This window comes from Meles meles, chromosome 7 (genome assembly GCF_922984935.1).
Source record: "Meles meles chromosome 7, mMelMel3.1 paternal haplotype, whole genome shotgun sequence".
Classification (NCBI taxonomy): Eukaryota; Metazoa; Chordata; class Mammalia; order Carnivora; family Mustelidae; genus Meles; species Meles meles.
In genome coordinates, this window is record NC_060072.1 from 21,109,272 (window position 1) to 21,137,075 (window position 27,804).

General features: G+C 34.6%; 1 protein-coding gene across 4 annotated transcripts in view; it reads right to left on the reverse strand.

Annotated features, from left to right (window-relative positions):
• SCYL2 (SCY1 like pseudokinase 2) overlaps positions 1-27,804 on the reverse strand; it is a 57,469-nt gene that overhangs the window by 19,447 nt on the left and 10,218 nt on the right. For 3 of the 4 annotated variants that reach the window (XM_046012948.1, XM_046012946.1, XM_046012947.1), the window contains exons 2-11: positions 22,436-22,639; positions 13,753-13,910; positions 10,443-10,587; positions 7,890-8,039; positions 5,901-6,122; positions 5,107-5,223; positions 4,392-4,517; positions 3,308-3,484; positions 1,240-1,251; positions 1,005-1,127 (exon numbers count right to left, since the gene is read on the reverse strand). In XM_046012948.1, the coding sequence (XP_045868904.1) occupies positions 1,005-1,127; positions 1,240-1,251; positions 3,308-3,484; positions 4,392-4,517; positions 5,107-5,223; positions 5,901-6,122; positions 7,890-8,039; positions 10,443-10,587; positions 13,753-13,910; positions 22,436-22,612 (1,407 nt within the window). In that variant the 5' untranslated portion in view covers positions 22,613-22,639. The remainder of the gene's footprint in view (positions 1-1,004; positions 1,128-1,239; positions 1,252-3,307; positions 3,485-4,391; positions 4,518-5,106; positions 5,224-5,900; positions 6,123-7,889; positions 8,040-10,442; positions 10,588-13,752; positions 13,911-22,435; positions 22,640-27,804) is intronic. The other variant, XM_046012949.1, reaches the window with a different exon arrangement.

Below are 27,804 nucleotides of genomic sequence, written 5' to 3' on the forward strand. Positions count from 1 at the left end.
AGTAACTTTTAAATATTAAAATTCAAGGGATACCTGGGTGGTTCAGTTGGTTAAGCTTCTGCCTTCGGCTCAGGTCATGATCCCAGGATCCTGGGATTGAGTCGTACACCGAGCTCCTTGTGGGGAGCCTGCTTCTCCCTCTGCCTGCCTCTCCCTCTGCATGCCACTCCCCCAGCTTGTGCTCTCTCTCTCCTCTGACATATAAATAAATAAAATCTTTTAAAAAAATTAAAATTCTGTTTTTCTTTACTAGAATTTCTATACTGGTAAATAAACTTTAAATATAAAACAATTAAGCAGTGCGACGATCTTAACATAAGTACTTATTTTTTCCAAAGTAAAAAAATCAAAAACATAAATTACACTTTTAACAGTGATCCAAAATTTTTTTCCAGACAGTTCTGTAGAACCAAACTTTTAACAGCAAAGCTAAAGAACCAAAAGTTTGGCAAAGTACACGATATTTTAACATCACCTCTGTGACAAACAAGCACGACTACGAATGTGTTAGGAATGGTCACACTAAATTACTGTCTGGTTTTCTATATACTTGCTCCACAAATTAACTTCAATGTAGAAGGAACACTTAGAAGACTGAGTTATCAACCATGAAAGAAAATTATGAGTATGGGAGTACCTACTTAATATTTTCATAAGAAAAAGGCACATGTATCTTTGACATCTTCATTCCTATGTTTGCTATTCATTCAGGAAGAAGATATACTGACCCAAACGACAATAAATCAAATTTTCCAGAATAGAACATCTTTCATTGTATTTCATTAAAACAGGCATTTGTCAATTGATTCTTTAAACTAGTTGGGAGCAGATACATTTTAGTAACAGTACACAATCCAATTCAATGGATTAATATATATCACTACTGAGTTTTATAGAAAAGATTTTACAACTCAACCCCAAAATGTACTTCTTTCTTTTGCTTTAAAAACAAAACAAAAAATAAATCAAAATCATTATTAAAGAAAAAAAATCAAATATTATACCTGTATCTGAATGGAAGGAGCCTCTAGTGCTCTGTAAACCATTGGTAGGACACTGTTCTTTATCTCATCAGGAGGAGTTTTGGTTAGTAGCAAATCCATTTTTTGTAAGAAAATTAACAAAATCTATGTAAGAAAAGAGGAACAATGTATTAAAGTCTAGAATCTTTAAAAGATTTCACTTATGACAAAATTTAAAATATCTTCAAAAAAGAAAGTTCTACATTTTGACACTCACCATGTTGCTAGCCTGAAGGCATGGAAGACAAAAACATAGAAATCAAGTTTCTTACATTTCCAGAAGCACACTATTTACTATCTGCTCTCAGTTTAAATATTTAAATGAAGACTAATTTCCTAACTCTCACACATCTTCAGTAATAAATCACTCACCCATAACTACCACTCTCTGGAATCTACTGAATTGGAAAATAAAAACAAAACAAAACAAAAAAAAGCCTTTAAACAGCAAAGTCAAATATCCCAAAGCAGTAAATTCACTTGGCTTCTAAGTTTAAGAGTAGAAGAAAAGGTACAGAAATGAAAGGGACTCCATTCCCCTATGATCCTTGTTGTGTTTCTTAAATTCCATATATGAGTGAAACCATATACTTCATTTGAATGACTTATTTTGCTCAGCACAATACCTCCAGTTCCATCCATGTCATTGCAAATGGTAAAATTTCATCTTTTTGATGGCCAAGTAGTTTTCCACCATACACACGTGCGCATACACAGTCACACAAACACACACACATCCATTCATCTGTTGATGGACATCTGGGTTCTTTCCATAGTTTGGCTATTGTGGACATTGCTGCTATAAACATTGGAGTGCAGGTGCCCCTTCGAATCACATTTGTATCCTTCAGGTAAATACCTAATAGTGCAATTGTTGGGTCGTAGGGTAGCTCTATTTTTAACTTTTTGAGGAACCTCCATACTGTTTTCCAGAGTGGCTGTACTAGCCTGCATTCCCACCAACAGTGTAAGAGGGTTCTCAGAGAGGGAGACAAACTCTAGGAGACTATTAACTCTAGGAAACAAACTGAGGGTTGCTGGAGGGGAGGTGGATAGTGGAATGGGGTAACTGGGTGATGTGCACTGAAGAGGGAATTTGATGCAAGGAGCACTAGGTGTTATATGCAACTGATAAATAACTGAACTCTACATCTGAAACAATGATATACTATATGTTAATTAATAGAACTTACATAGGATTTTTTTTTTAAGAATTGAAAGGGACTCTCATGAAAAATTCTACAAAGAACATTTTCAATTGTCCCAGATCATTTTCTCACCTAGCTGCAACACATACCTACATTATAAGGAATAAACTGTCCCTTCTATTCATGCAGAATACTGAGTGAACATGTGGCTCCATCACTTTTCCTCCAAACATCTTGACCATGTTTGGAAAACTCTGTTTCAAAGTCTATAGTCCCTCACCTGCCCTTTCCTAGCCACAGGAACTCTTGCCTTACCACCACAGACTTCCTTTTGTTCCCCTCCTTTCAAAGAAAGAACCATGAATAGCCTGTCATAAAACCATTATAACAAGTAGTTGATGGTTTACTAATACGCTACTGCCATGTAGTGGCAGAAACACATAAAAATATTTACTATGTACCTAGAAATTTCATTTAATCTCAACAACCCTTGTTGTTTCAGAAATGAGCAAACAGGCTTTAAGAGAGTAACGACTTGTCCAAATCATGCTCCTAGTAAAGATGAAGATCAGATTCAAACCCAGTCTTAAACCTAAGACTACCCTGATTCTGACAAATAAATATTATACTATAGTCTACATCAGAAACTAATTACATTTTCACTTACAATACACACACGTATTATTTCTCTGGTGCTATAATCACTTCACCTCTTCTGGTGAAACTATTTATTACCAGGAAAATAAAAGAGAAACAACTGGCAAAACTATCTACAAATTAAAGACCCTAAATAACAAAACAAACAAAAAGCAAATACATAAAAGTGCAGGATGTAACTTTTAATAAGACCAATAAGAATGGTATACCACATGCCAAATCTCATTACAATTTATTTTCTGAGATGGTAAATTATGAAGAGCTATACACACCTATTTGCAAAGTTTAATTATAATTTTAGGAATGGTTCACTTCAAATATATGCAAAACAGTTTCTGACTAATGGAAAAGAAGTCTCTTGCACTTACCTCAATTTTTAAAAAGCCACATATCCATTCCTTTCATTTTCAATGATAGTCATCATTGACTAACATCATTAAATAATAGCAGATAAATAGGAAAGAGTATCTATACACATACCTGGATTGGCTCCTGCTGTTTAAAGACAGGGCCAAGTTCAGGTAGAATTAATTTGACATATTCTTCTTTGGTGCATTCTTCGGCAATCAGTAGAACATTGGGCAAAACAAAAGGTACCATGTCAGGGTTTACAAATTCTGAAGTCAAACAAGGCAAAATTCTCTGCACAATGACACGCTGAAAGGCAAAAATGTTTTCACAGAACTAAATTTAACTTCACATCTTTAAAGTATTAATATTGAAGTTACAGTCTTAAATCTCCAATCCCTTTGGGGAAGATGACCATATAATTTATGGTTGAAACTAGGACATTGTTGAGAGTAAAATGGGGTGCTCCAACTAACTATGTCAAGACAAAAGAAATAACTTCGGAATGTTACAGATAAAGGGGACATATGGTCACCACTCCTTTATGAAACCTTCTCTCATTAGTCTTCGCTAGTATGTCTCTCCTCTTCATTACTTACGATTCATACCAAACAACTTAAACACTGTTCTGTATTGTTAACTCTATCTACATATACTCTGAGTCTTGGAGAGCAAGAATATTTTGATTCCTTTTTTATCTACATAGCATCTAAGTAAAGGGCTAGACAAACTGCATAATCAATGAGTATCTGACAGATTAAACACTGAAGATATTTTTGTAACCAGGAATCACCAGTTTTCCAACCACGGACTTCTAAGGCATTCACCAACATTTTTTATACTAGAATACACTCATGATATAATATGTCAGAGAAGGTAACTTAAAGGCATAGGAGAGGAAGTAACAATACAGATGTACCACTTAATCGCTGGTGAGGCAATGATCTCCACAACGACAGCTTATGGACTTCTCTTCTGACATTTAATGTCCAGGTACTATCTTTGCATAGGTAGTACTCTTCTAATTTTCTTACCTATCTAATTTATTAAATTATTTTTGGGCCCTGAGAAAAAGGTCCACTAAACTGTCAGGTTCAGTCTGCAGCCTTCCATAGTCATTCATGCACCTAAAGCAGAAGTTACATTTATTCCTCTGGAGGAGTTACTATAGTAAATAAAAATCCTGATTATAATAAAAAAGTGATCAACAACAAACCTTGGGCAGTTTTGGTAGGACTTTTGGCAGTCCTTTAAAAAACTGTGATTTCTGAAGATTATCTCTTTGGAATAAGGTATCAAAATACTGCAGCGTTACTGCACCAACATCATCAAAGAAGGGAATCTAAAAACAGGAAATAAAATTATTTTCATAACTATTAAAGTACTTCTCATACCTGAAACTGCCATAATATAGTAAAACAAATATTTAAAAACATTTAGCAAAATGCTAACGATTCACTTAATAATTCTAATTATAAAAATAAAAATAAGGAAGTAATAACCAAATTTCTTCTCAAGTTCAAATTTTCAGTCACTACCTATAAGTTAGCTGGGCAGTACCATTTTATTTACCTAACTAGTAAATACTGAAAGATTAAGTAAAATATCTTGAAGGCATAAAGAGTACTATTCATCTATTAAAATCCATAGTTACATGAGTAAATTAGAGGCTCATAAATACTTGTGTCCAAAATTTCTATACTTACATGACTGTTAAGACTCTGATTATTTGAAATCTTAATTTTATATCAGAGTAGTTATATACATAAATTATTTAACTGCTTAAAATTAAAAGAAGTTGAATATTTAACATACTCAAGGATAAAGATGCTATTTGGGGGACTCTATCTGGCTAAATCTTGCTTTAGAAGCACTTGATTTACTTTAACTCGTTGTCCCTCCACCTAAGGCAGGAATTCATGTGTACTTACCTTTGTCATTTGATCTGCATCTGGTCTTACAGTTGGAGTGACATTTAAGAGTAGTTTTACATGTTCACGGACTTCCTCAGGTATATTTGAAAGTGAACTAGATCCTAAACGACTCAACTATTTAAAAGAGTGATAATATTAAATATGAATATAAAATATGCAAGAACACCATACATTTATAGTCAACAGTCTGTTTTAAAAAACTTTTTGAAATTTACTCAAAAATACATGTTACAGGGGTGCCTGGGTGGCTCAGTTGGTTAAGCCGCTGCCTTTGGCTCAGGTCATGATCCCAGGGTCCTGGGATCGAGCCCCACATTGGGCTCTCTGCTCAGCAGGGAGCCTGCTTCCACCTCTCTCTCTCTGCCTACCTCTCTGCCTACTTGTGATCTTTGTCTGTCAAATAAATAAAATCTTAAAAAAAAAAAAAAATATATATATATATATATGTTACAGTGAACAAACTGCTAATTCTGTGGCAAGATAACTAAAACACTTATCTTCAATACCTGAAATTGTTTATATTACTGAAACAAATGCCCAGCATTTTAGATCATATTTCAGTAGTAAATAAAAGCAACAATTAAAGTTGTGGTAACAAACATTAATCTTCATTATTTACAAAATTACTTTTGTTAAGTTGATTTTATGTAAACTTAAAATATGAGACATCTTATTTTAGAGAATTTTCTGAACTCTTTTTTTAAATCAAAGAAACATTTAATACTTTGAATGCAAGCAATTATATATATATATATATATATATATATATATATATATATGAGGCAAATTACCTGATCCAACTGCCTACTAAAACTCTTGTAAATATCTTGCTTGTTAACTTCAAATATGGGTTTCCCTTTATTAAATACAGCATACATGACAGTTCCTAGTGAGTACATATCACTGGCTGCTTCACAGCTCACAGAAAGTATGTATTCAGGAGCCAAATATTCAGGATTTGGAAGACACAATGATGGTAAATTTGGGTCCCATTCTTTACAAGGAAACTTGGGCTATAAGAAGACAGAAAAAAAGATTATATAGATAAATATTTCAAATTAAACCAAAAAACACTATCAAGCAGTAGCAACCTAGTTTTAAATTCATACTCAGTCATGGAAGTAAAAATATCATCACTACCTTCAATCTTAAAATTTTCAAATTCTCAAATCTGGAAAGGGCACTAAACAAACTGAGAGATATGAATAAGAACTCTTGCAACCTGGGTGCCTATGTGGCTCAGTAAATTGAGTATCTGACTCTTTTTTTTTTTTTTTTTTAAGATTTTTTATTTATTTATTTGACAGAGAGAGAGATCACAATTAGGCAGAGAGGCAGAATTAGAGAGAGAATTAGAGAGAGAGAAGGAAGCAGGCTCCCCGCGGAGCAGAGAGCCCGATGCGGGGCTCGATCCCAGGACCCCGAGACCATGACCCGAGCCGAAGGCAGCGGCCTAATCCACTGAGCCACCCAGGCGCCCCGAGTATCTGACTCTTGATTTTGGGTCAGGTTGTGATCTCAGGGTCGTGAGGTCAAACCCTGCAATGGGCTCTGTGCTGACTATGGAGCCTCTTGGGATTGATTCTCTTCCTCTGCCTTTGCCCCTCTGCTCACTCACTCGCTCTCAAAATAAATAAAATTTTTTTTTAAAAAAAGAACTCTTGAAACCTTCAGATTATTGGAGTTCTCTCCCAGAAGACAAATTATCACCATAAGATTCAGTATGAATATGAAAAGGTATAGCCTATGTTCTATGATACATAGGCTTCAAGTTTTATGGACTCAGATTATTATTTGAAACCTTGTTCTTTCACTAACTAGCTGTGTGATTTAGTTAACAGGTTCAAAAGGTTGTTGTAAAATTAAACAAATGTTCCAAAAAAAAATGGACCTAACACAGTATCTGACCCATTATATACCAAACCAATACTAATTCTTTCTGCTTCCCTTAGAAGTTATTTACTTAAATTACAAATCTATTTTAAGGTCAAATCATGATGCCTTTAACAACTGCATACATATATTAAAAACTAGAAATATTGCATTATTTTCCTAAGTATAAATAGCCAGAGATATCATAATCACTATGTAATAGGTGCTTTAGAACCAGAGAGAACAGGTTCAAATCCTACCTCTACCACTTAACCACCTGCCTATACTTAGGTACATTATTTTATTCTATGAGCCTAACTTACCCATCTATATTATTCCCATATCTCACGGATTGTGGTGAGGATTAAATAAGTAAATACATTAAAAAGTGCTTTGTTAGAAAAGTACTTCAGTAAATGTTAGTTCTTATTATTACTGCTACTGTTGTTATCATGCTCCCTAAAGAAGATTTTGTGGTCCAATGTTGGGAAAGCACTGCTAGACATTCGCATCAGGAGGATATTTGCCTACTTAACCCAATAGTTCTCAAATTTGTTTAACTCTAGCATCCTTTAATCAAGTAACACTACTGTGGAATTAACTAGCTAAAGAATAATCTTAGGTAAAATGAACATTAGAAATTTTCTGTAAGGCTGTACATTTAAACATACGTTGTACCATGTAGCCTATTTCTACACATTTATCAGACTTGCAAATTCTCTAATCCATTCTGGATGCATCACAAATTTCCATAGCCTTAAAAATATTAGAAGACTGGGGCACCTGGGTGGCTCAATCAGTAGAGCATGCAACTCTTGATCTGTGTTGTGAGTCTGACTCCCACCTTGACTGTAGAGATTACTTAAAATCTTAAAAAAAAAAATTAAAAGACTTAAAACCTTCATTACCTCTTGCTCAGAAGGATTGGTTGATGATACACAAAAATCAAAGCCCATTATTTTCCAGGCTCCACTTTTATTCAAAATTATATTTTCAGGTGTAATATTTCCATGGACCATTTTCACACTGCTATGTAAAAATGACAATCCTTCAGAAACCTATAATTGAGGGGAAAAAAAGACTTTTACATTAAATAAAACTCCTTTCAATTACAATTATAAAATGTCTTTAAAATCATCATTGCTGCTTCTCACAATAAAAGATTTTTTTTATATGTCAGGGAATAATTAAATTTCATCATAAATGCAAAAGAGTAGATATTCTCAGTTGCTATAAGGATCTTAGCATTAGTGGGAAAAACCTAGTTATAAAACCAAAATACAATTTTTTTTTTAGTATTTTATTTATTTGACAGAGAGAAATCACAACTAGGCAGAGAAGCAGGCAGAGAGAGAGGAGGAAGCAGGCTCCCCGCGGAGCAGAGAGCCCGATGTGGGGCTCGATCCCAGGACCCTGGGATCATGACCTGAGCCAAAGGCAGAGGCTTTAACCCACTGAGCCACCCAGGCACCCCCAAAATACAATTCTTGCCACTATTGTTCAACATATTACTGGAAGGCCAGCATCAGCAATCAGACAAAAAAAAGAAATTAAAGGTATTCAAATTGGCAAAGAAGTCAAATTCTCTCTCTTTGCAGATGACATGATACTTTATGTGGAAAACCCAAAAGACTCTATCCCCAAATTACTAGAACTCATAAAGCAACTCAGTAATGTGGCAGGATACAAAATCAATGCACAGAAATCAGTTGCTTCCTTATACACTAACAATGAAAATGGAGAAAGGGAAATTCAAGAATCGATTTCATTTACAATAGCATCAAAAACCAAAAGATACCTTGGAATAAACCTAATCAAAGATGTAAAGGATCTATATTCTAGAATTTAGAGAAAACTTATGAAAGAAATTGAAGATGACACAAAAAGATGGAAAAACATTCCACGCTCATGAATTAGAATATACATTGTTAAAATGTCTATGCTACCCAGAGCAATCTATATTTTCAACACCATGCTGATCAAAATACCAATGATATTTTTCAAAACGCTGGAACAAACAATCCTAAAATTTGTATGGAACCAGAAAAGACCCCAAGGCGCCACGGAAATGTTGAAAAAGAAAAAGCTGGGGCATCACGTTGCCTGATTTCAAGCTCTACTACAAAACTGTAATCACCAAAACAGCATAGTACCGGCACAAAACAGACACACAGATCAATGGAACAGAATAGAGAACCCAGAATTGGATCCTCAACTCTGTGGTCAACTAATCTTAGACAAAGCAGAAAAGAATATCCAATGGAGAAAAGACAGTCTCCTCAACAAATGATGTTGGGAAAATTGGACAGTCATATGCAGAAGAATGAAACTGAACCATTTCCTTACACCATACACAAAAATAGACTCTGAATGAACAGAAGACCTAAATGTGTGATAGGGAATCCATCAAAATCCTAGAGGACAAAAGAGGCAGCAACCTTGCTGCCCTCCGCCACAGCAATTTCCTGCTAGACACATCTCCAAAGGCAACAGAAACAAAGGCAAAAATGAACTTTGGGGACTTCATCAAGATAAAAAGCTTCTGTACAGCAAACGAAACCATCAACAAAACAAAGAGGCAACCCACAGAATGAGAGAAGATATTTGCAAATGACACTACAGATAAAGGGCTGGTATCCAAGTTCCATAAAGACCTTCTCAAACTTAACCAAAAAAACAAATAATGAAGCCAAAGTTTATTGTATGTGAAGTTTATTGTATGTTAATTAATAACTTAACAAAGCTGTTGAAAACAATAGATAAAATTATCTCTGTCCCCAATGAAACTAAGAATCTACTGTTAAGTTTGCTCTATAGAGCTGAAGATATTTTGGTAGGCAGGGAAAGGAAAATCAGAAAAAGTGGACATTGGGTGCCTGGGTGGCTCAGTGGGTTAAAGCCTCTGCCTTCAGCTCAGGTCATGATCTCAAGGTCCTGGGATCGATGCCGCACTGGGCTCTCCGCTCCCCATCCTCTCTCTGCCTGCCTCTCTGCCTACTTGTGATCTCTGTCTGTCAACTAAATTAAAAAAAAAAAAAAAAAAAAAAAAAAACTTAAAGAAAAAAAAGAGAGAAAGAAAAAGTGGACATATATGAAAAGTCTAACAAGATCTCTTGATACCTATTAAATAATTTCCTTAAAGATGTAATTTTTATTTTTTATTAAATATTTCAGTATTTCAACTTAATATTTTATTTATGAAATAAATTCAAAGAACTCAAAAGGGAACCAACCCATCGTCCAGTAAGTACCCTTCTACAAAGGTTATCAATGTTATGTTTCATATAATTTAAACCTAACAATAAACTGTAGAAAAACTGCAGAGCATAGAAATAATTTTTAAATTACTGAGAGGATCCAAAAGTTTACATAGAGCAATTGATATTGCTAATAAGTTTTAAACAGCCAAAAACAATTTTGAAGGATAAAACTCTTCTCACATGGTAAATAAAAATACATACCTGTAGCAAACCATATTTAGTTTCTACATCATAAAGGTTATAATCCTTAATGTCTGGAGGTACAGGGGAAGGTAGATTTTCCCAGTTACCTAAAACATTGGCTAAACTGGCAAAAACTGGTTCTGTACAAAATGCTAAGCAATCCCTGTTTTAAAAAAGAAAAAGAGTTATTTACCATCATTTTTTCCCACATTATCAAAATCAAATATACATAAAATATTCATAGTCAACAAGAAGGTAGACTTAGATTTGTTTTCAGCATCAATATAACATTTAAACCACCATTTTCAGAATGTACTCAAAGGAACTTGCTCCAGACCCCTCTGGAGCAAGAGAAGTCAGAAAGAGGCACAGAGGCATACAGCACTATGTCCCCTGTAACTACTTCAATCACAGCAGTTTTGCTTTACCCTTTTTTATATATAATTTTAAAAGGTGTCACAGTTTTTATATTTTTAAATTACTGCTCTTTGATGTATAAGAATATTTAGAAATTCAGAAAATGTTAGATACCAAAATTGTGTAGGCTTTACTCATAAAGAGCTCAGGCTTTGAAGACAAATACCCAACTTCATGTCCCAGCACCCCTATTCCCTGACTAGGTGAGTCGGACACCTTGGCTCTGAGCCTCACTTCGCCCGTTTGTAGAATGGTGATAAAAAACCACCCTGAAGGGTAACTGTGAACACCAAAGGAGATAATGAATGTAAGGTACATAGCAGAGTCACTAGCATGGAAACTTAATAAATCTTTACTGCTGCTATTATTATTACCAAGTGTTTGAGATTCAAGTCCTAACATTTTATACTTTGGGCTTATTTAGGCTCTGGCAATGAACTACAGACAAGGTACTGTGGTAACAAAGCTAGGCCAACCCTCTGCACCTGGACTGTAACTGTTTAATGGCAAGTACACCTTTTGCTGTTTCATCTGTCCACTATACCTGTAACTTTTCTTTCACCTTGAACCCAGTTTTCAAATGAAAGTATATGCAGAAGCTTAATATACATGAAAGATTAAGAAAAAGCTGCTTAGGCTGAGGGAGAGTCATCTCCCTGTTGATGACCTGCTCAGTCATCAACAAAGATGCTACCTTGTTCTTTACTCCCTCACCAAGCTCACAAACACAATGGACACCAGGTTTCCATTTGCTGAACTAACTGTACTGGAGGAAAACTGATCAAATACTCTGAAGTCTTTTCTATAGTACTCTGTAATTCCCAAGACTCACGTATTTAAGCTACTATTTTTTTCCTCTCTTTACTGATCCCAACATCATCCTTGGCCACATCACTATCCATATTATTACACCTCCAGCTGGAAGCCCTCTTATCTTTCATGAATATTCACTCCCATCACCACTACAGTCACATACCAGAAGGGCTATATCCTCTTCTCAAGAACCACTTCCCCAACCACAGCTACTTACTAGCCATTATCTCCTACCCTTTTACTACCTCCACCAAATCTACCTCCCCAACACCTTTATTAACAAAATTCCAAGTATTTGGTCCTGACCGTATGTATCTAATTCCTTTTTCTCCCAACTATCACAATAAACATCACCCTAATTATCCTTTACCAAGCAAACCCCTACTAACCCTGTAATAACCACTACAAGTTTTTTTACTCTCTTGCTTATGTCATAAGCACAAGGAAAGAATAGAAAGCCCATGCCTTTTTAAATTCAGTGTTAAGTCACATAGTATACTTTAACCTTGCTCTTTTTTCAACATTTAAGAGCATTCCTTTATAGTCCTCTTCCTAGCTCCTCATTCCATGGCCCCCCTTTACCCACTACTCACCTATTATCCACTTTCTACTTAAAAAAAGAATAAAGTTCATCTAACATGAATGACCTCATTTCCCTAAACTTCACCTCAGTATATTAGTGATTAAACTATCATCCCATAATTTCCTTTGAGTTCGTCCTCTGGGACTTTATTCACATAATGAAGTCTTCTCTGCCAGTCTCCTCGGTATCTATTTTCTAGCTTCCAAACCACCATCCTACTACTGATATTATTAAGATCAATAACAACCTCTCACTAGTCAAATGTAATGAACTCTTCTCAGTCCTTATTTTCTTTTTCCTCAGTGGTCCTCAGTGTTAGTGGGTCCCTTCACCTCCTTTAGCTTCCATGCCATTCAGCTGCCTATTCTTCTCCTGCCATGTAACAGAGATCGCTGGTTTCTTTCCTTGACTCTTCTTTTCCCTCTACATTTCAAGTTCTTCCACAGTACTCTGCTCTTTTGACTCATGCTCTTGCAAAACTCTTTTTTTCATGGTTTTGATTACTGCCTCCATGTTACCCTCAATACACATCACCAACTCTGACCTTTTACCTGGGTGACTTTACTACAGCACATTTCTTTTGGAGAACTCCAGTGTTATTTCTACATTATTAACTCATTAAAAACTGGAAGTCATTTTTTCCTTCCCTATAGCTCTCCTATTTCTATTAATTTTATGTTTACAACTTAATAATGAAAATGCCTTAAAGTAATATTGGAATTATCTCTCTTAATGATTGCCAATAAATCCCTCGTTCTATAATATTTAAATTACTATAAAAGAAGTTGTAGGGACAGCTTCGCCCCTCAAGAGACTTGAGAAGTAATAAGGAAATATAAGACACATCGATACAAGTTAAAATAACAAAGATGGGTAGGATTCTGATAGGTGACATTGTAGACACTGAAAGAAAACACTGCAGAGGAAACAGCACTGTTTGAAAAGCTCAGAACAAGTGTAGCAAACAAAACGTATCCACTTTGGGGCAGAGTTCACAATAATGAATGTTACATAAGAGTCAATAACTATACTCTTCTTTTGGGTTTATTCATGAAAAGAAGAGCAATAAAAATATTAACATCATAAAAGATTTATGGTCATACTTCTGAGTAGGAACACCATGATATACTAGAATTTTAAAAAATGGGCTCAGGAATCAAGGTGTCATAACTATGTGACTTAAGTAATGTCTCTGATCCTTAGTTCTCCCATGTAATGAGAACTGAATGAGTTAAGCAAATGTAAAGCATTTAATACAGTTTTCATGGTACTTTTTTTTTTTTCTTTTAGGTTGTGCTCTTGGGGGAGAAGGGTAAGTGACAGTGGGTGACTGAAGATTTCAAAATAAGAATTATACAGAAATCCAATACATAAAAAGATAAAAGCATCCTGGTTGAAGGAAAATTCTAAAAATTTTTCATTGCCAGCATGCTCCACAGACAGAACTTAAACATACAATTATTAACTATTTGTTCAATAAGTCTTTTTTTTATGTAAATCTTTATAAAAACTTACCTGGATTCTTCTAAAGGATGCTGGACAGTAAGAAGTCGAGGGTGTCGTAGTCGAGTTAACTGCTGGACTCCTCGTTTTAGAGAATCAATGATTTGATCCTTCTCAAATTTTTGATATTTGTCAATCAGCTTTTTATCAAAGACAAAAACAGCCACTTCCTAATGAAAGAATTGTGCATCTAATTTTAATCAAAATATACAAAAGTAAGAAAATTTTATTCAAGTGTCACAACAGTCTACAACTAAAATTTAATGTCATGGAAATTATAGCACCATTGTAATACTTTTCTGATATCAAAAAGTTGGTTTCTTCATGATTAGTAAATCTAAATATTATTAAAAGTATGAGACCTAGAGCCCTATCTAAGGAGAACATAAGAAAATCTCCATCTTTGAACTCTGATACACACAAGGTGTATGTAATGTGCCGTACCCTACGTATTCTTATTTAACCAGAATTCAAATAAAAGTTAAAATGCTGGGCACCTGGGTGGCTCAGTGGGTTAAGCCGCTGCCTTCGGCTCAGGTCATGATCTCAGGGTCCTGGGATCGAGTCCCGCATCGGGCTCTCTGCTCAGCAGGGAGCCTGCTTCCCTCTCTCTCTCTCTCTGCCTGCCTCTCTATCTACTTGTGATCTCTCTCTGTCAAATAAATAAATAAAATATTTAAAAAAAAAAAAAAAGTTAAAATGCTTAAAAATTCAAAATGTTATTCATAATGATAATCCTGGATAACCTGATACCCTACCCTACAAAATCTTGAATCATTTTTTGAAAGAAAAGTTGTGTATGTCAAGGAGTGCCTATTTATACAAAAGCCCATGCTGTAAGCAACTTCTATATATGAATAACCTATACTCACTCCTTCCAGCCTATCCCTCTCTTATTATGGGCAGAAACTGGTAATGAATAGTACCAGTAACAAAAGCTGCTCTCCCACTGTTCTCTCTTCAAGAATCATTCACACTTATTTATCAAAGCACACATCATCCTTACTATCTACTTCCTTTCATTTTCTCTGTTACCCAAGGAAAAATAGTTCCTGCCCAGTTACCCAATCTTAATAAATCAATCAAAACATAGCTGTATTGATAGTTGATGTATGTGGAACATATCAGTGATGCTAGATTTCTATCATAAATGGAAAGAAAAATGATAAAGCTGGAAGCAAAATTAACAAAGAATCAATGCTAGCCTTCCAAACTTCCTTGAAAGATTTTGAATGACTTTTTATAAAAGTATGAATTTTTATAAAAGTATCTTTCAAAAGCCTCTAATTCAAACCTACTACTACTCAACTATCAATATCCAAGACAGTATTTTTCCACTTTATTGTTCTCTTATTATTTCTGCTACATTAGGATTGTTTTTCACAAGTTAGTCTGGCTACCTAATTGCATAACAGAGATTCACTGCAGAATCCCAAACCAATACATTTCTCAAACACAACCTGTTTTAAGTTGGAGCTCCTTATATGTATATAAGTAAGTTAAGGATTTTAGAGGATTGAAAGATAACAAAGGGACTATTTAATAACTCAACTTGAACATCCCATTCCCAAATCATTTGTAAAATTTTAAGGAATTATTTCATTCCTCATAGCAATCCTACAAGACAAGTTATGACCTTAATACAAAGAGGAGGATACTATGGAAAAGGTATATGTATTATCTAAAATCCCACAACTGTTGAGATCAAGACTCAAATCCAATCATTTTAACTCTGAGGACCACAGGCTTAGCCAATACACCATGCTGTCTCCCCAGAAATAATACAGGGACAATAAATACAGAGCACCCCAGTAAAACATAATATATGCCTTCAGGAAAACAATCATTGAGAGATTTAAATAACATCCATGTGTAAATATATCATCTTAGCTGCTTTTTTTTTCATAATCTTAGCTCTTTTGATCATCTATGAGACACAGAACTATCAAGAGCTAAGAGTGTTATGTAATATTAATTTGAACTAAAAAACAAATGACCTAGAAGTTCAAGTTCCTATCTCACTATTAGAGCGCACAATCTTATTTTAGTAAGTGTTCTGCTACAACACATTTTATAAATGCATCTAATTTAAATGTGTTTATTTTTCAAGATGTTTTGAGTCCTTTAAAAAAAAAGATCACATGAAATGGTTTTTGAGCTCTTGCAATTTCACCACTCTTAAGGAAAAACACTATAGTTCATGAAGAAAAAGAAACAATACAAAATTCTCTCTCAGATATTTATTTATTATTTTAAGTCACAGATAAAAGATTTCTACATAGATCAGATTATCAACCATCTTAAAAAGAGTTTTCTTTGTTCCAGTTTAATTAAAATTAACCAATTTCAACAAAGTTGTGACTAACCTCAGACCTCATAATGACTTCCTAAAAACTCTTAGCCTGCACCTCAAAACAGACTATCATTTTTTATTATCTTTTTAAAGATTTTATTTATTTATTAGTCAGGCAGAGATCACAAGCAGGCAGAGAGGCAGGCAGACAGAGAGAGAGAGAGAGAGAGAGAGAGAGGAGAAAGCAGGCTCCCTGCTGAGCAGAGAGCCTGACCCGAGGCTCGATCCCAGGACTCTGGGATCATGACCCGAGCGGAAGGCAGAGGCTTTAACCCACTCAGCCATATCATCTTTTAATTTATGCTTTCCTTCTACTACTTCACTACCCACTGTTAACACATACCACTTGTGTAAAAGTCCTGACCCCATATATATTATAGCTTCTTAAAAAAAAAATATTATAGCTTCATAACCCCCACACCCCCTGTCAAAAAAAAAAAAGAAGAAACCATGCCTTAAGTGTCTCTGTATCCATTATAGGATCTACACCTAGACAACATTCAGATATTTATTGCCTAGTGGTCAATTAAAAAAACAAGCAGTTACTGGAAGCTTTCCATTATCATCCTGAATTAAAACCTCTTTTGATTATTATGAAGATTTTCAAATATACAGAAAAGCTGAGTTAGTGCAATTACCCAAATACCTTGCACTTAAGAGTCAACTGTGAATTCTAATTAAATTTGAAGCCTCTTATTTACATAAAAATTACTAAAGCGGCACCTGGGTGGCTCAGTGGGTTAAGCCTCTGCCTTCGTCATGATCTCAGGGTCCTGAGATCAAGCCCCACCCACATCAGGCTCTCTGCTCAGCAGGGAGCCTGCTTCCTCCTCTCTCTCTGCCTCTCTGCCTACTTGTGGTCTCTGTCTGTCAAATAAATAGATAAAATCTTTAAAAAAAAATTACTAAAACAAAATGTAAGAGTATTCAGCACTCTATTTTTCTTTTATTCACTTCATAGTCTTTAAAATACATTGGCAAAAAAGTTATCTACTAAAAAGTATTTTTCCTCAATAACCTATCTTAAATAAAAATGGCTATAAAATAAATTATTCTAAAAACTAATACTTGTCAAAATGGAGACTACCTTTTGATACATGTCTAATTTATAACTTTTTAAAGCTACTTTGCTTACTACAAAGTTGAACTCTTGCTGAAAACAAAACAGTCTAAGTAATAAAAATCTAAGTAGATATATACTGATACGTTTAGGATTCCCTAATAGTAATCATAACCTTCACTAACCTATCCCTCAAAACCACCAGGGATGGTTTCTGAGATACAAATATTCTCCATGAACTCTATTTTATAGACTTTTCATGACTGATAATGATGACTGCCAACCATCACACTCTTCATTTTTCAGGTGATTTCAGGGCAAAGTTCCTTTTTTAAAACAATAAAACAAAATCTAAATTTTTATTTAGATTAAGTTTGAGAAGACTGAGAGGTAATAAGATATACCTCTTAAAATTATTAAAGATAGTCTATGATCATTATTGACCTAAACAACTTGACTAACACATTCAGCTTTGCATAATGCTTTCTTTTATTTAAAACTGTTATTATACTTTAGCTTTCCATAATAATTTAATCATGCTTTTGCCTACACAATATCAGTAAACCTCACCCATGAATACTGGCATTTGGATAACATAATGTAGATTATGCAGTAAGGAAGGGACATGTCCAAGACTACATCTGGTAGAGTGGCTATAATAATGAATATCAGTTATTTATTATTTAAATTTATAAATCAATCTTCATTATCCTCATAGAAACAGCCATTTAACTAGGGATGTTTTAAAGCTTATGCAGTAGTTAGGGCAAAAGAAACGGGCCAACACATGTGACTTTTAAGCCAAAATAAGACTAAAGCTGCCCTATTTATGGGGGCGATAAAGTCTATAAGAATATGCTTGACAAGAATACCTATGTTTAGATACCACTTTAATCCTAAACATGCTACTCTGTAGAAAGACTAAGTCAGTTATAAAGCTCTAACAGAAACACAGCAGTATAAATTCTAAGCCCAGCAATTAATTACCTACGAGACATTATAAAAGCTTAGGAGGTAGAGGAGTAAGGAATAATTCACTGAATTTTCAAAAATTAAACAGACTCTGAGATCGTGCCATTTGCAACAACATGGATGGACCTAGTAAGTATTATGGCAAGGGAAATAAGTCAGACAGGGAAAGACAAATACCGTACGATTTTACTTACATGTGGAATCTAAAAAAACAAAACAAATGAATATACAAACATAAAGCAGAAACAGACCCAAAAATACAGAACAAACTGATTGGTTGGAGAGATGGGCTAAATGGGTAAAGGGGAGTGGGAGGTATAGTTCTCCAGTTATGGAATGAATAAATCACAGGGATAAAAGCTACAGCACAGGGAATATAGTCCATGGCATAACAGCGTTGTGTGGTGACGAAAGATGAACAACATCTGTGGTGAGCATAGCAAGATGTAGGAGACTTGTCAAACCACTATGTAGCAAACCTGAAACTAATCTAACATTGTGTGTCCACTACAGTTCAATAAAAAATTAAAAATAAGTAAAAGGAGACTCTCTGCTCAGAATGCCTTAACAAAAAAAAAAAAAAAAAGACTATAAAAAAGGTTGACATGAATGTGAGAAACTGTAACTGCTGACGGAAGTATACATTCATACAGCCACTCTGGAAAAACTGGCACTGAACAAATATAAACACTATTACCTAAGCAATTCTATGTCTAGATAATGTGTCATGTATGCCAATGGCACGTACAATAATATTCATACCATATTTTACCCCATATCATACCCCATATTTTAAAGAAAAGAAAAACTATGCTCAGCAACACAGATGTATCCCATGAACATACATTTAAGGAAAAGGAACCAAACACAGCAGCACATACTATGATTTCATTTAAATGAAGTTCAAAAACAAACAGGGAACACACACACACAAAAACAAACATACAAACAAACAAAGGTTCAAAAGCAGGAAAATTACTCTAAAGAGTCAAAGGACGGGATAGCAGCTACCACCGGGGAGAAGGTGGGGAGGGTAATGACCATGAAAAGGCATGATGAATATTAGCAATGTTTCCTTAATCTGGATGTTGGTCACTGGTGTACTCAGGGTGAACATTCCTCAACCTGTGCACTATTCCACACATTCTTAAAAATATGCTTATATTTAAAAAACTAAATAGACAATTTTTATTCCCTAAATGTCATCCCGAAATGTCTTATAACAACATCTCTACTGAAATTCTAAAAAGAGTAATAGTTAGGAACCAAGAGCTGCTTCTAAATGAACACTCAAAAAGGAAACCAAATGATACATAAGCCTAAATAGTAGCTTCAAATGCTTATAGGCTATAATTAATGATCTATCCATTTCAACATGTTTACGTGTTTTAAGTTTACCCAAATAATAACTTTTTAAAATCTTCATTTTGTATACAAACCTGGCCTAAACACCTTATTTAACTATTTAAGCAAATCAACTTTAAACTTCTCTTTAAGACTTGGGAATTCTTAATTGTACTTTCATAAATTACTCATTAGGAGATGTTTCTTTAATGAATGTCTTTCAAAAACAAAAACAACAGAAATTGGTTTTTGGAAGCATAAACCCAGAATAATAATAATACGGATATCCAATCAGATATAATGATGTTACCAGGCACACAAATAAATTTTTATTTACCAATTCTTTTTATCTTGCTACATTCCAGGTTTCATAAATATGCACTTTTTTCATCTGTCTGTAGGTGTTTTTATTGCTACTCTACTCCTCTAAGAGGCTTTCAAACATTTACATTAAAAAGGCAAAAGTTGTACATGATCTGAAAATTATAATTCATCGTGTACTACCATGAACTTGAAATAACCCTAGCAAAAAGTACACAGAGAGACAGTCCTAACCTTAAGTCCCTAGCCTGATGTTACCTCAAAGTCAAATTTAAGAGCATATAATATGCTAAAAACATAAATGCAATCAAGTACACTGTATGTTATATCAAGAAAGACTGAGAGGGCTAAGAAAAATGCCCTCCCTCAGTGTCCCTTTATGCAAGGGGAAAAAAGGACCAAGAAAAATATCCTTTTCCATTACTTTTCCTCTGGTTTCTCTAAGATCAGTATTGTCCTATAGAACTTTCAGTGATGATCAAAAGTTCTATATGTGCATTGTCCAGTATGGTAATACTTGTCACACAGAGCTAAGGAACCTAATTGGTGACTAGTGTACCTATGGAAATGAATTTAATTTTAACTAATTTAAATAGGCATATGTAGCTTGCAGTTACTATAGTGGATAGCACAGTTCTACATTACCTATCTTCTATAATTCCCTTTTATTAAAAAATGAGATAATGGAAAAAGAATTAAAACTACAGGGAGAAATTAAAATGAGGCTTCAATGCCAAGGTGTTTAAAGACTTAGCTATTCCTCAAGGAATCAGCCAGTAGTCCAGAGAGGATAGTCAGGTCAGACACCTTAGGTCTGAAAGAAGCAAAGAAAGAATATTCAAAACTGTATCCACAGAGAGCACAGATATATTACAAAACTATCGTGTTCCACAAAGCAATAAATTTGGGGGGAAAATGTAGTAGTTTCCTAAGAGAACCCAATTCTGGCATTCAGCCAGTTGTGAAATGGTGTATTATTGTGCAACATCTAATCAATTACCTATTATTTGTGCCCAGTTTTCATGTTCTATAAACAGCAACAGAGGCTTCAACATTATCAGAGAATTTCTGCATATGGACTTCTCATATAAACACAAATAACTAGAACTCTTTTGGCTAAGCCCAAAGACACTATTAAGTTACATCCTTAATAAATAATGCAAAATTTAGTACATCTGGTGTTCCTTCATTTTCCTGCTATATAATTGATTATAAAAGTTAGTGTTAGAGGTTGGTCATTCACATAACTTCATGGTCTCATTAATGGCTTTTTAAGTATTCAGTACTTAAGAAATCACTTATTTTTCGAGCTCTTGATGAATTGAGAGAGAAAACAATGTTCAAAAATGACAAATCAATCAGCATTTAAAATAAAAATTGGCTCTGGACTTAAAGACTTCCAACCAAATGACAATAAAAACAAGATTTACAGGTCAGGTACAAAGTGCATACCAGCAATCTATCACAAGACCAAGATTCCTACTTCATAAAAGAATAACCAAAGCCAATTCAATCTTTGATATACTTGCTGTTTGGGAAATAAGCTGACTTTGGAAAAAATCACAAGTAATACATATCCATAACTGTATGACTGGGACAGAGTCACTGGAAAATATGTGTAATTAATCCCAAACATTTTATAATCCATATGTTTCACCTGTAGAGAAAGAAAAGTGCTTTTGGAAACAGTGATTTTTCTTTTTAAAGAACCCTATATCTACAGAGGTTTTAAACCTGGAGGTTTTTCAGTTCTTTAACAACTCCAACAGAAAACAGTTAGTAAAATTTAACACTAACAATCCTCCACATTTCTAAGAACCATCTGTTGGTCTCTTAAGTCAAATTTAAAAAATAAAAATAAAAATACAACTCATTCAAATGACTCTACTGAAAGAACAGTTAGTTCTGAAATAACTTTGAAATCAATATATTGTAAAACACATTACTATTCCACAAATGTACTCCCTTCTGATAATTAAAACTAAAAAGAATGTTACAGAAGTCTAAATTTTCCAGAAGGCTATAAAACAAAAGAATAAGAATGCACTAAATAAGAATGTATTTAATGTTGGAAAAATTTAATGGAGTATTTTGCCAATAACTTATTGACAAATTTGAAAAGGAACACAGTATTTATTCTAAAACAAACACTTCACTAAAAATCTAATATGTGGGATGTGTGCATGGCACAGTCACTTAAGTGTCTGCCTTCAGCTCAGGTCATGATCCCAGGGTCCTGGGATCGAGTCCCACGTTGGGTTCCCTGCTCAGTGGGGAGCCTGCTTCTCCTTCTGCCTGCTGTTCCCCTTGCTTGTTCACTTTCCCTCTCTCTTTCTCTGACAAATGAATCTTTAAAAATAAAAAATTTTTAAAAATTAAAAAAATACAAATCTAATATGCTTTGTTGCTTAACACATTAATTTTATTAAGTAAGCAAAATTAAATTACAAGATAGGATGATATAGTAAACAAGTTATTTGTAACCAGGAGATTCAGGGCATGTTTAAAAGCATTTTTTTTTTTATGACTTCATTAGATAGAAATGAGAAGAACCCATTACTTTTGGCATTTCGTTCATAAAAATGCATTATGGTACTTAATTAGCATGTGTGTTTTTGCCAAATGGACTGTGAATCGAAACTTACCTGTTTTGTTGACTTTTTTGTGCCATTGAAAATTTTCCAAGCTAGCCCATTGCCACCACTGGCAATGTGTCGACCAACATCAAATTCTCTAGTGACAGGATTTCCCATTACAGCACTAGTGACATCAGCTGTTACTTTTGTAACGGTACTCTTTAACTTATTAAGCATTGACTCCATGGCTGCAATATGAGTAGCTATAATTACCTAGAAACACAGGGGGACAGGGAAGCACTGATCATTTGTTTTTACTTGTTTAGGCACTGAACATTTGTTATTTAGTCTGAAAAACTTAATATACCCCCAAACTGTGAAGAAAACAGCCCTATATAGATAAAAGCTACATGTTGGTTTTGTCTTCAAAGAACCCAACACACCTAAATCCAAATTTATATCTAGGAACCAAACTGTTTTTTTCAACCTCAATTATTACAGACCAGGAAAAAACACATTCCCATTTGACACTAACATGAATGTTGTTCAACTATATAACATGGACCCTCAACATTTTAGTGGTATAGAGGGTCTAAATCTTTCCCCACACTGAAAACAACCATATAAAACCTGAAAGGAGCAGGATGCCTGGGTGGCTCAGTAGGTTAAGCATCTGCCTTTGGCTCAGATCATGATCCCAGGGTCCTGGGATCAAATCCTGCATTGGACTCCTTGCTTGGTGGGAGCCTGCTTCTCACTCTGCCTGCTTGAGCATGCACATACTCTCTCTTTCTGACAAATAAATAAAATTTTATTAAAAAAAAAAAACCCGAAAGGAGCTAATGTTATACTCAACAATAAATTTATATTTTATAAAATTTGTACTCACTAGTAAAGAAATTAATAATGAATTGATTGGCAGCACCTGGCTGGCTTAGAAGAGTATGTCACTCTTGGTCTTGGGGCCCTGAATTCGAGCCCCATGTTGGGTATAGAGATTAACTTAAAAAAATGAATAAACTTTAAAAAAATAAAATATTAATAATAAATAAATAAAACAATTAATGTTGAACTATGAAATCACTTGAGAGTATCTTCTAAAAGAAAAGCACTGGTGGCAAAAGAACAGTAAAATATGCACAACCAACAGGTAATAAAATATGTTTAAAATTTTACACACTTCTAGGGGTGCCTGGGTGGCTCAGTGAGTTAAGCCTCTGCCTTTGGCTCAGGTCATGATCTCAGGGTCCTGGGATGGAGCCCCACTGCTCAGCAGGGAACCTGCTTCCCCTTCTCCCTTTGCCTGCCTCTCTGCCTACTTGTGATCTCTCTCTCTGTCAAATAAATAAATAAAATCTTAAAAAAAAAATTTACAAACTTCTGGTCATGATACAGAAACAAAGAATGAAATTTATCCTCTCCCCTTGAACAACTAGAAGCTGGACAAATATATGAAACAAATGTTTTCAGACACTGAACAGACAGCATAGGCATATAATCCTAGTGAGAAAGCAAACTAACAAGGTGAACCCTAGGATTACCCCAGCTTTCTGTCTTGAGACACACTGCAAATCAGAGAAGAGAGTAGAATTCCAAGCAGCAGTCTAGCTGAGTTAAAGAGTTGAATAGACAAATTGGAATTCAAGGATGCAGAAGTGGCTAAGAATTCCGGGATCAAATTTCAAGAAGAAGAGGGAAAAATCAGGGAAAGAGAGAGAGAGAGAGAGAACTATGCTGAAAAAGAGTTCCAGAAATTTGCACAGAAATCTGATGCTTTGTTGAACACTAAGATGCCCATACATGGTATGAAACTTAACCAGGTCAGTCAAGGACCAACTAGAGAGCTATTAACTGAATAGTTCAAGTGCACACTGGGCTGCAAATCACTTAATTTCTCACAAGCTAGACTAGAGAGTCCTCATTGATCACTAAAAGCATTCAGCAGAAACCCCACAAGGACCATGCCATAGTAGTAGAATAAACTGTCCTTAGAGTAAAATGTACTCTAAAGCTGCCCTAACAAACTAAAAGCAAGCCTCAAATGATCAAACTAATCATAAATTACTTAACTGCCTACCAGAAAGAAACCCAATATTAAAAAAATCAGATATTTAACAACATAACATTCACAATGTTCAGCACGCAATCAATAATTACTAGACATGCCAAGAAACAAGAACAAGTGTTCATAATCAAGACCAAAAGCAATCAATAAATACTCCAAAATGATAGATTATGGACATTTAAAGACATTAAAAGGCTATCATACATCTAAGTATTTCAAGAAAAGCATGAACATAATAAAAGAAAATGGAATACCTTTTAAAAATCCTAATGAAAATTCCAGAGATGAAAAATAAAAAGCTTAAATAAAGAATTCAGAGGAGGGGTTGCCTAGGTGGCTCAGTGGGTTAAGCCTCTGCCTTCAGCTTGGGTCGTGATCTCAGGGTCCTGGGATCGAGCCCTGTGTTGGGCTCTCCTCAGTGGGGAGCCTGCTTTCCCCTCCCTCTCTCCGCCTGCCTCTCTACTTGTGATCTCTGTCTGTCAAATAAATAAATAAAATCTTCTTAAAAAATTCAGAGGATATCATAACAAATTAGAAAAAGTAGGGAAAAAAATTAGTAAAACCATGGGGCACCTGGGTGGATCAGTTGGTCAAGTGTCCAACTCACTCAGGTCTTCATTTCAAGTCATGAGTTCAAGCTGCATGTTGAGCTCCATACTGGGCATGGAGTCTACTTTAAAAAAAAAAAAAATTAGTAAAACCTGAAGATAGAATAAAAGCCTAGGAGGAAAAAAATGAGTAAAGTCTCGGCGAACTGTGGGACAATATCTCAGTCTAAAATATATAAATGAATCCCAGAAATGAGAAGAAAAAGGAAGAAATAATATCTGAAAAAATAATGGCTAAATATTCCTGAGTTTGATGAGAACTATACAAGATGTCAAGAAAATCTATGAACCACAAGCAGGATAAACACAAAGAAAACCATACTTAGACATGTCATACCAAGTAGCTGAAAGTCAGTGATTAAAAGAAAAATTTTGAAAGCAGCCAAGGAAAACGAGAAAATCATACATAAAGGAAAAAAGATAAGAATTTCCCCAGATGTCTCATTACAAACTATACAAGTCAGGCAAATGAATGGAGGTCTCTAAAGTACTAAAACAAAAACAAAACAAAAAACTATCAAAACCTATCAACCTTGAAATCTATGAGCCATGGGAAAAAAACTTTCAGAAGGAAATGTGAGGGTTGCCTGGGTGGCTCAGTTGGTTAAGCTTAAGTGTCTGCCTTCACTCAAGTCATGATCCTAGGGTCCTGAAATGGAGCCCCATATTGGGCTCCCTGCTCAATGGGGAACCTGCTTCTCCCTCTCCCTCTGCAGCTCCCCATGCTTGGGCTCTCCGTAGCTCTCTCTCTGTCAAATAAATAAATAAAATCTTTAAAAATAATAAAATAAGGGGCGCCTGGGTGGCTCAGTGGGTTAAAGCCTCTGCCTTCCGCTCAGGTCATGATCCCGGGATCCTGGATCAAGCCCCGCATCGGGCTCTCTGCTCCATGGGAAGCCTGCTTTCTCCTCTCTGCCTGCCTCTCTGCCTCCTTGTGATCTCTGTCTGTCAAATAAATAAATAAAATCTTTAAAAAATAATAAAATAAATGTGAAATACTTTTTCAGGAAAACAAAATCTAAGAGAATTTGTTACCAACAGATATTCACTGCAAGAGATATCAAAAGAAGTCCTTCAAACAGAAGGAAAAAGATATCAGACGGAAATGTGAATCCACAAAAAGAACGGGGGACACTAGAAATAAAAATTATGTGGGTATATATTTAAAAAAAAAACTCATGTTGTCTTTAAAAGATCATTTCAAACAAAATAACAAAAATATATTCATATATGAAGTAGTGAAAAATATGACAAACCAAGGACAGGAGAGGGGAAATGAAGCATATGTTTGAAAGGTTATTATATGTTAAGTAGAATAATATCACTTGAAAATATATTATAGCAAATTAAAGGCATATAATAAATCCTAGACTAATAAGTAAAATAAAAAAAATACAACTAAAAGGTCAATAATGGAAATAAAATGGAATCTTAAAGGAAAATGAATACAGAAAGTAGGAAAAGAAGAAAGGAACAAAGAATAATTGTGACAAGTAGAAAATAGCAAGATAGCAGACTTAAATCCAACCCAATAAATAATTACATTAAGTACAAATGATTTAAAATTCCAATTAAAAGGCAGAGATTGTCAAACTAGATTAAAAAGCAAGTCCCAATCATACGCTGCTTTCAAGAAATCCACTTTAAACCCACTTTACAAGATGACTTAAAACTAAAAGAATGTGAAAATATATCAAGTTAGAGTGGCCATATTCATAACAAACAGAAAAGGCAACATTTCATAATAACAGAGATGTTAATTCACTAAGAAAACAAAATCTTAAATGTGTACATACTGAATAAGAGCTTTAAAACAAATACAGTAAAAAAAAATGACTGAAAGAAATAGACAAAGCTAAAATTATAGTCAGAAACTTCAAGGATCCTCTCTCAGTAACAGGTGGACATAGACTGAGTAGACAAAAAATCAATAAGGATACAGAAAACCTGAATATTATCAAACAACATGACCCAAAACACCCGCTTGACAACAGCACAATCCATTCTGTTTTCATGTGTACATGCAACACTCAGTAAGACTGACTATGTTCTTCCAGACCATAAAACATATCTCAAAATATTTAAAATTACTTTAATACAAAACAAGTTCTTTGACTGCAATGAAATTAAACTAGAAACCAGTAACAGAGAAATATCTAGAAAAAAGTGCAAATATTTGGAAATTAAACACTTATCAATAACCCAACAGCTAAAATAGATAAATCACAGAAAATTTTTAAATACTTTGAGGTGACTGAAAATGAAATATTGGGGTGCCTGGGTGGCTCAGTTAGTTAAGCGGCTGCCTTCTGCTCAGGAACATGATTCTGGGATCCTGGGATTGAGTCCCTTTTCAGGCTCCCTGCTCAGTAGAAAGCCTGCTTCTCTCTCTCTCTGCCTGCTGCTCTGCTTACTTGCACTCTCATTCAATGTCTCTGTCAAATAAATAAATGAAATCTTTAAAAAAAAAAAAAGAAAGAAAATGAAATATCTGTGGGATGTAGGTAAAGCAGTGATTAGTGGGAACTGTACTGCTTTAAATGTTTATAATATATGTGTGTGTATATACATGTATATATATATATATATATATATGTATATACATATATATATATATATATATATATAAATGAAGGGGGGAAATGCCAAAATCAGTGGTCTCACCTTCCATCTTAGGAAGCTAGAAGGGGGGAAAAAAAAAGTAAATTATATGCAAAATAAGTAGGAAAAAGTAAATAAAGAGTAGAACTCAATGAAACAGACTG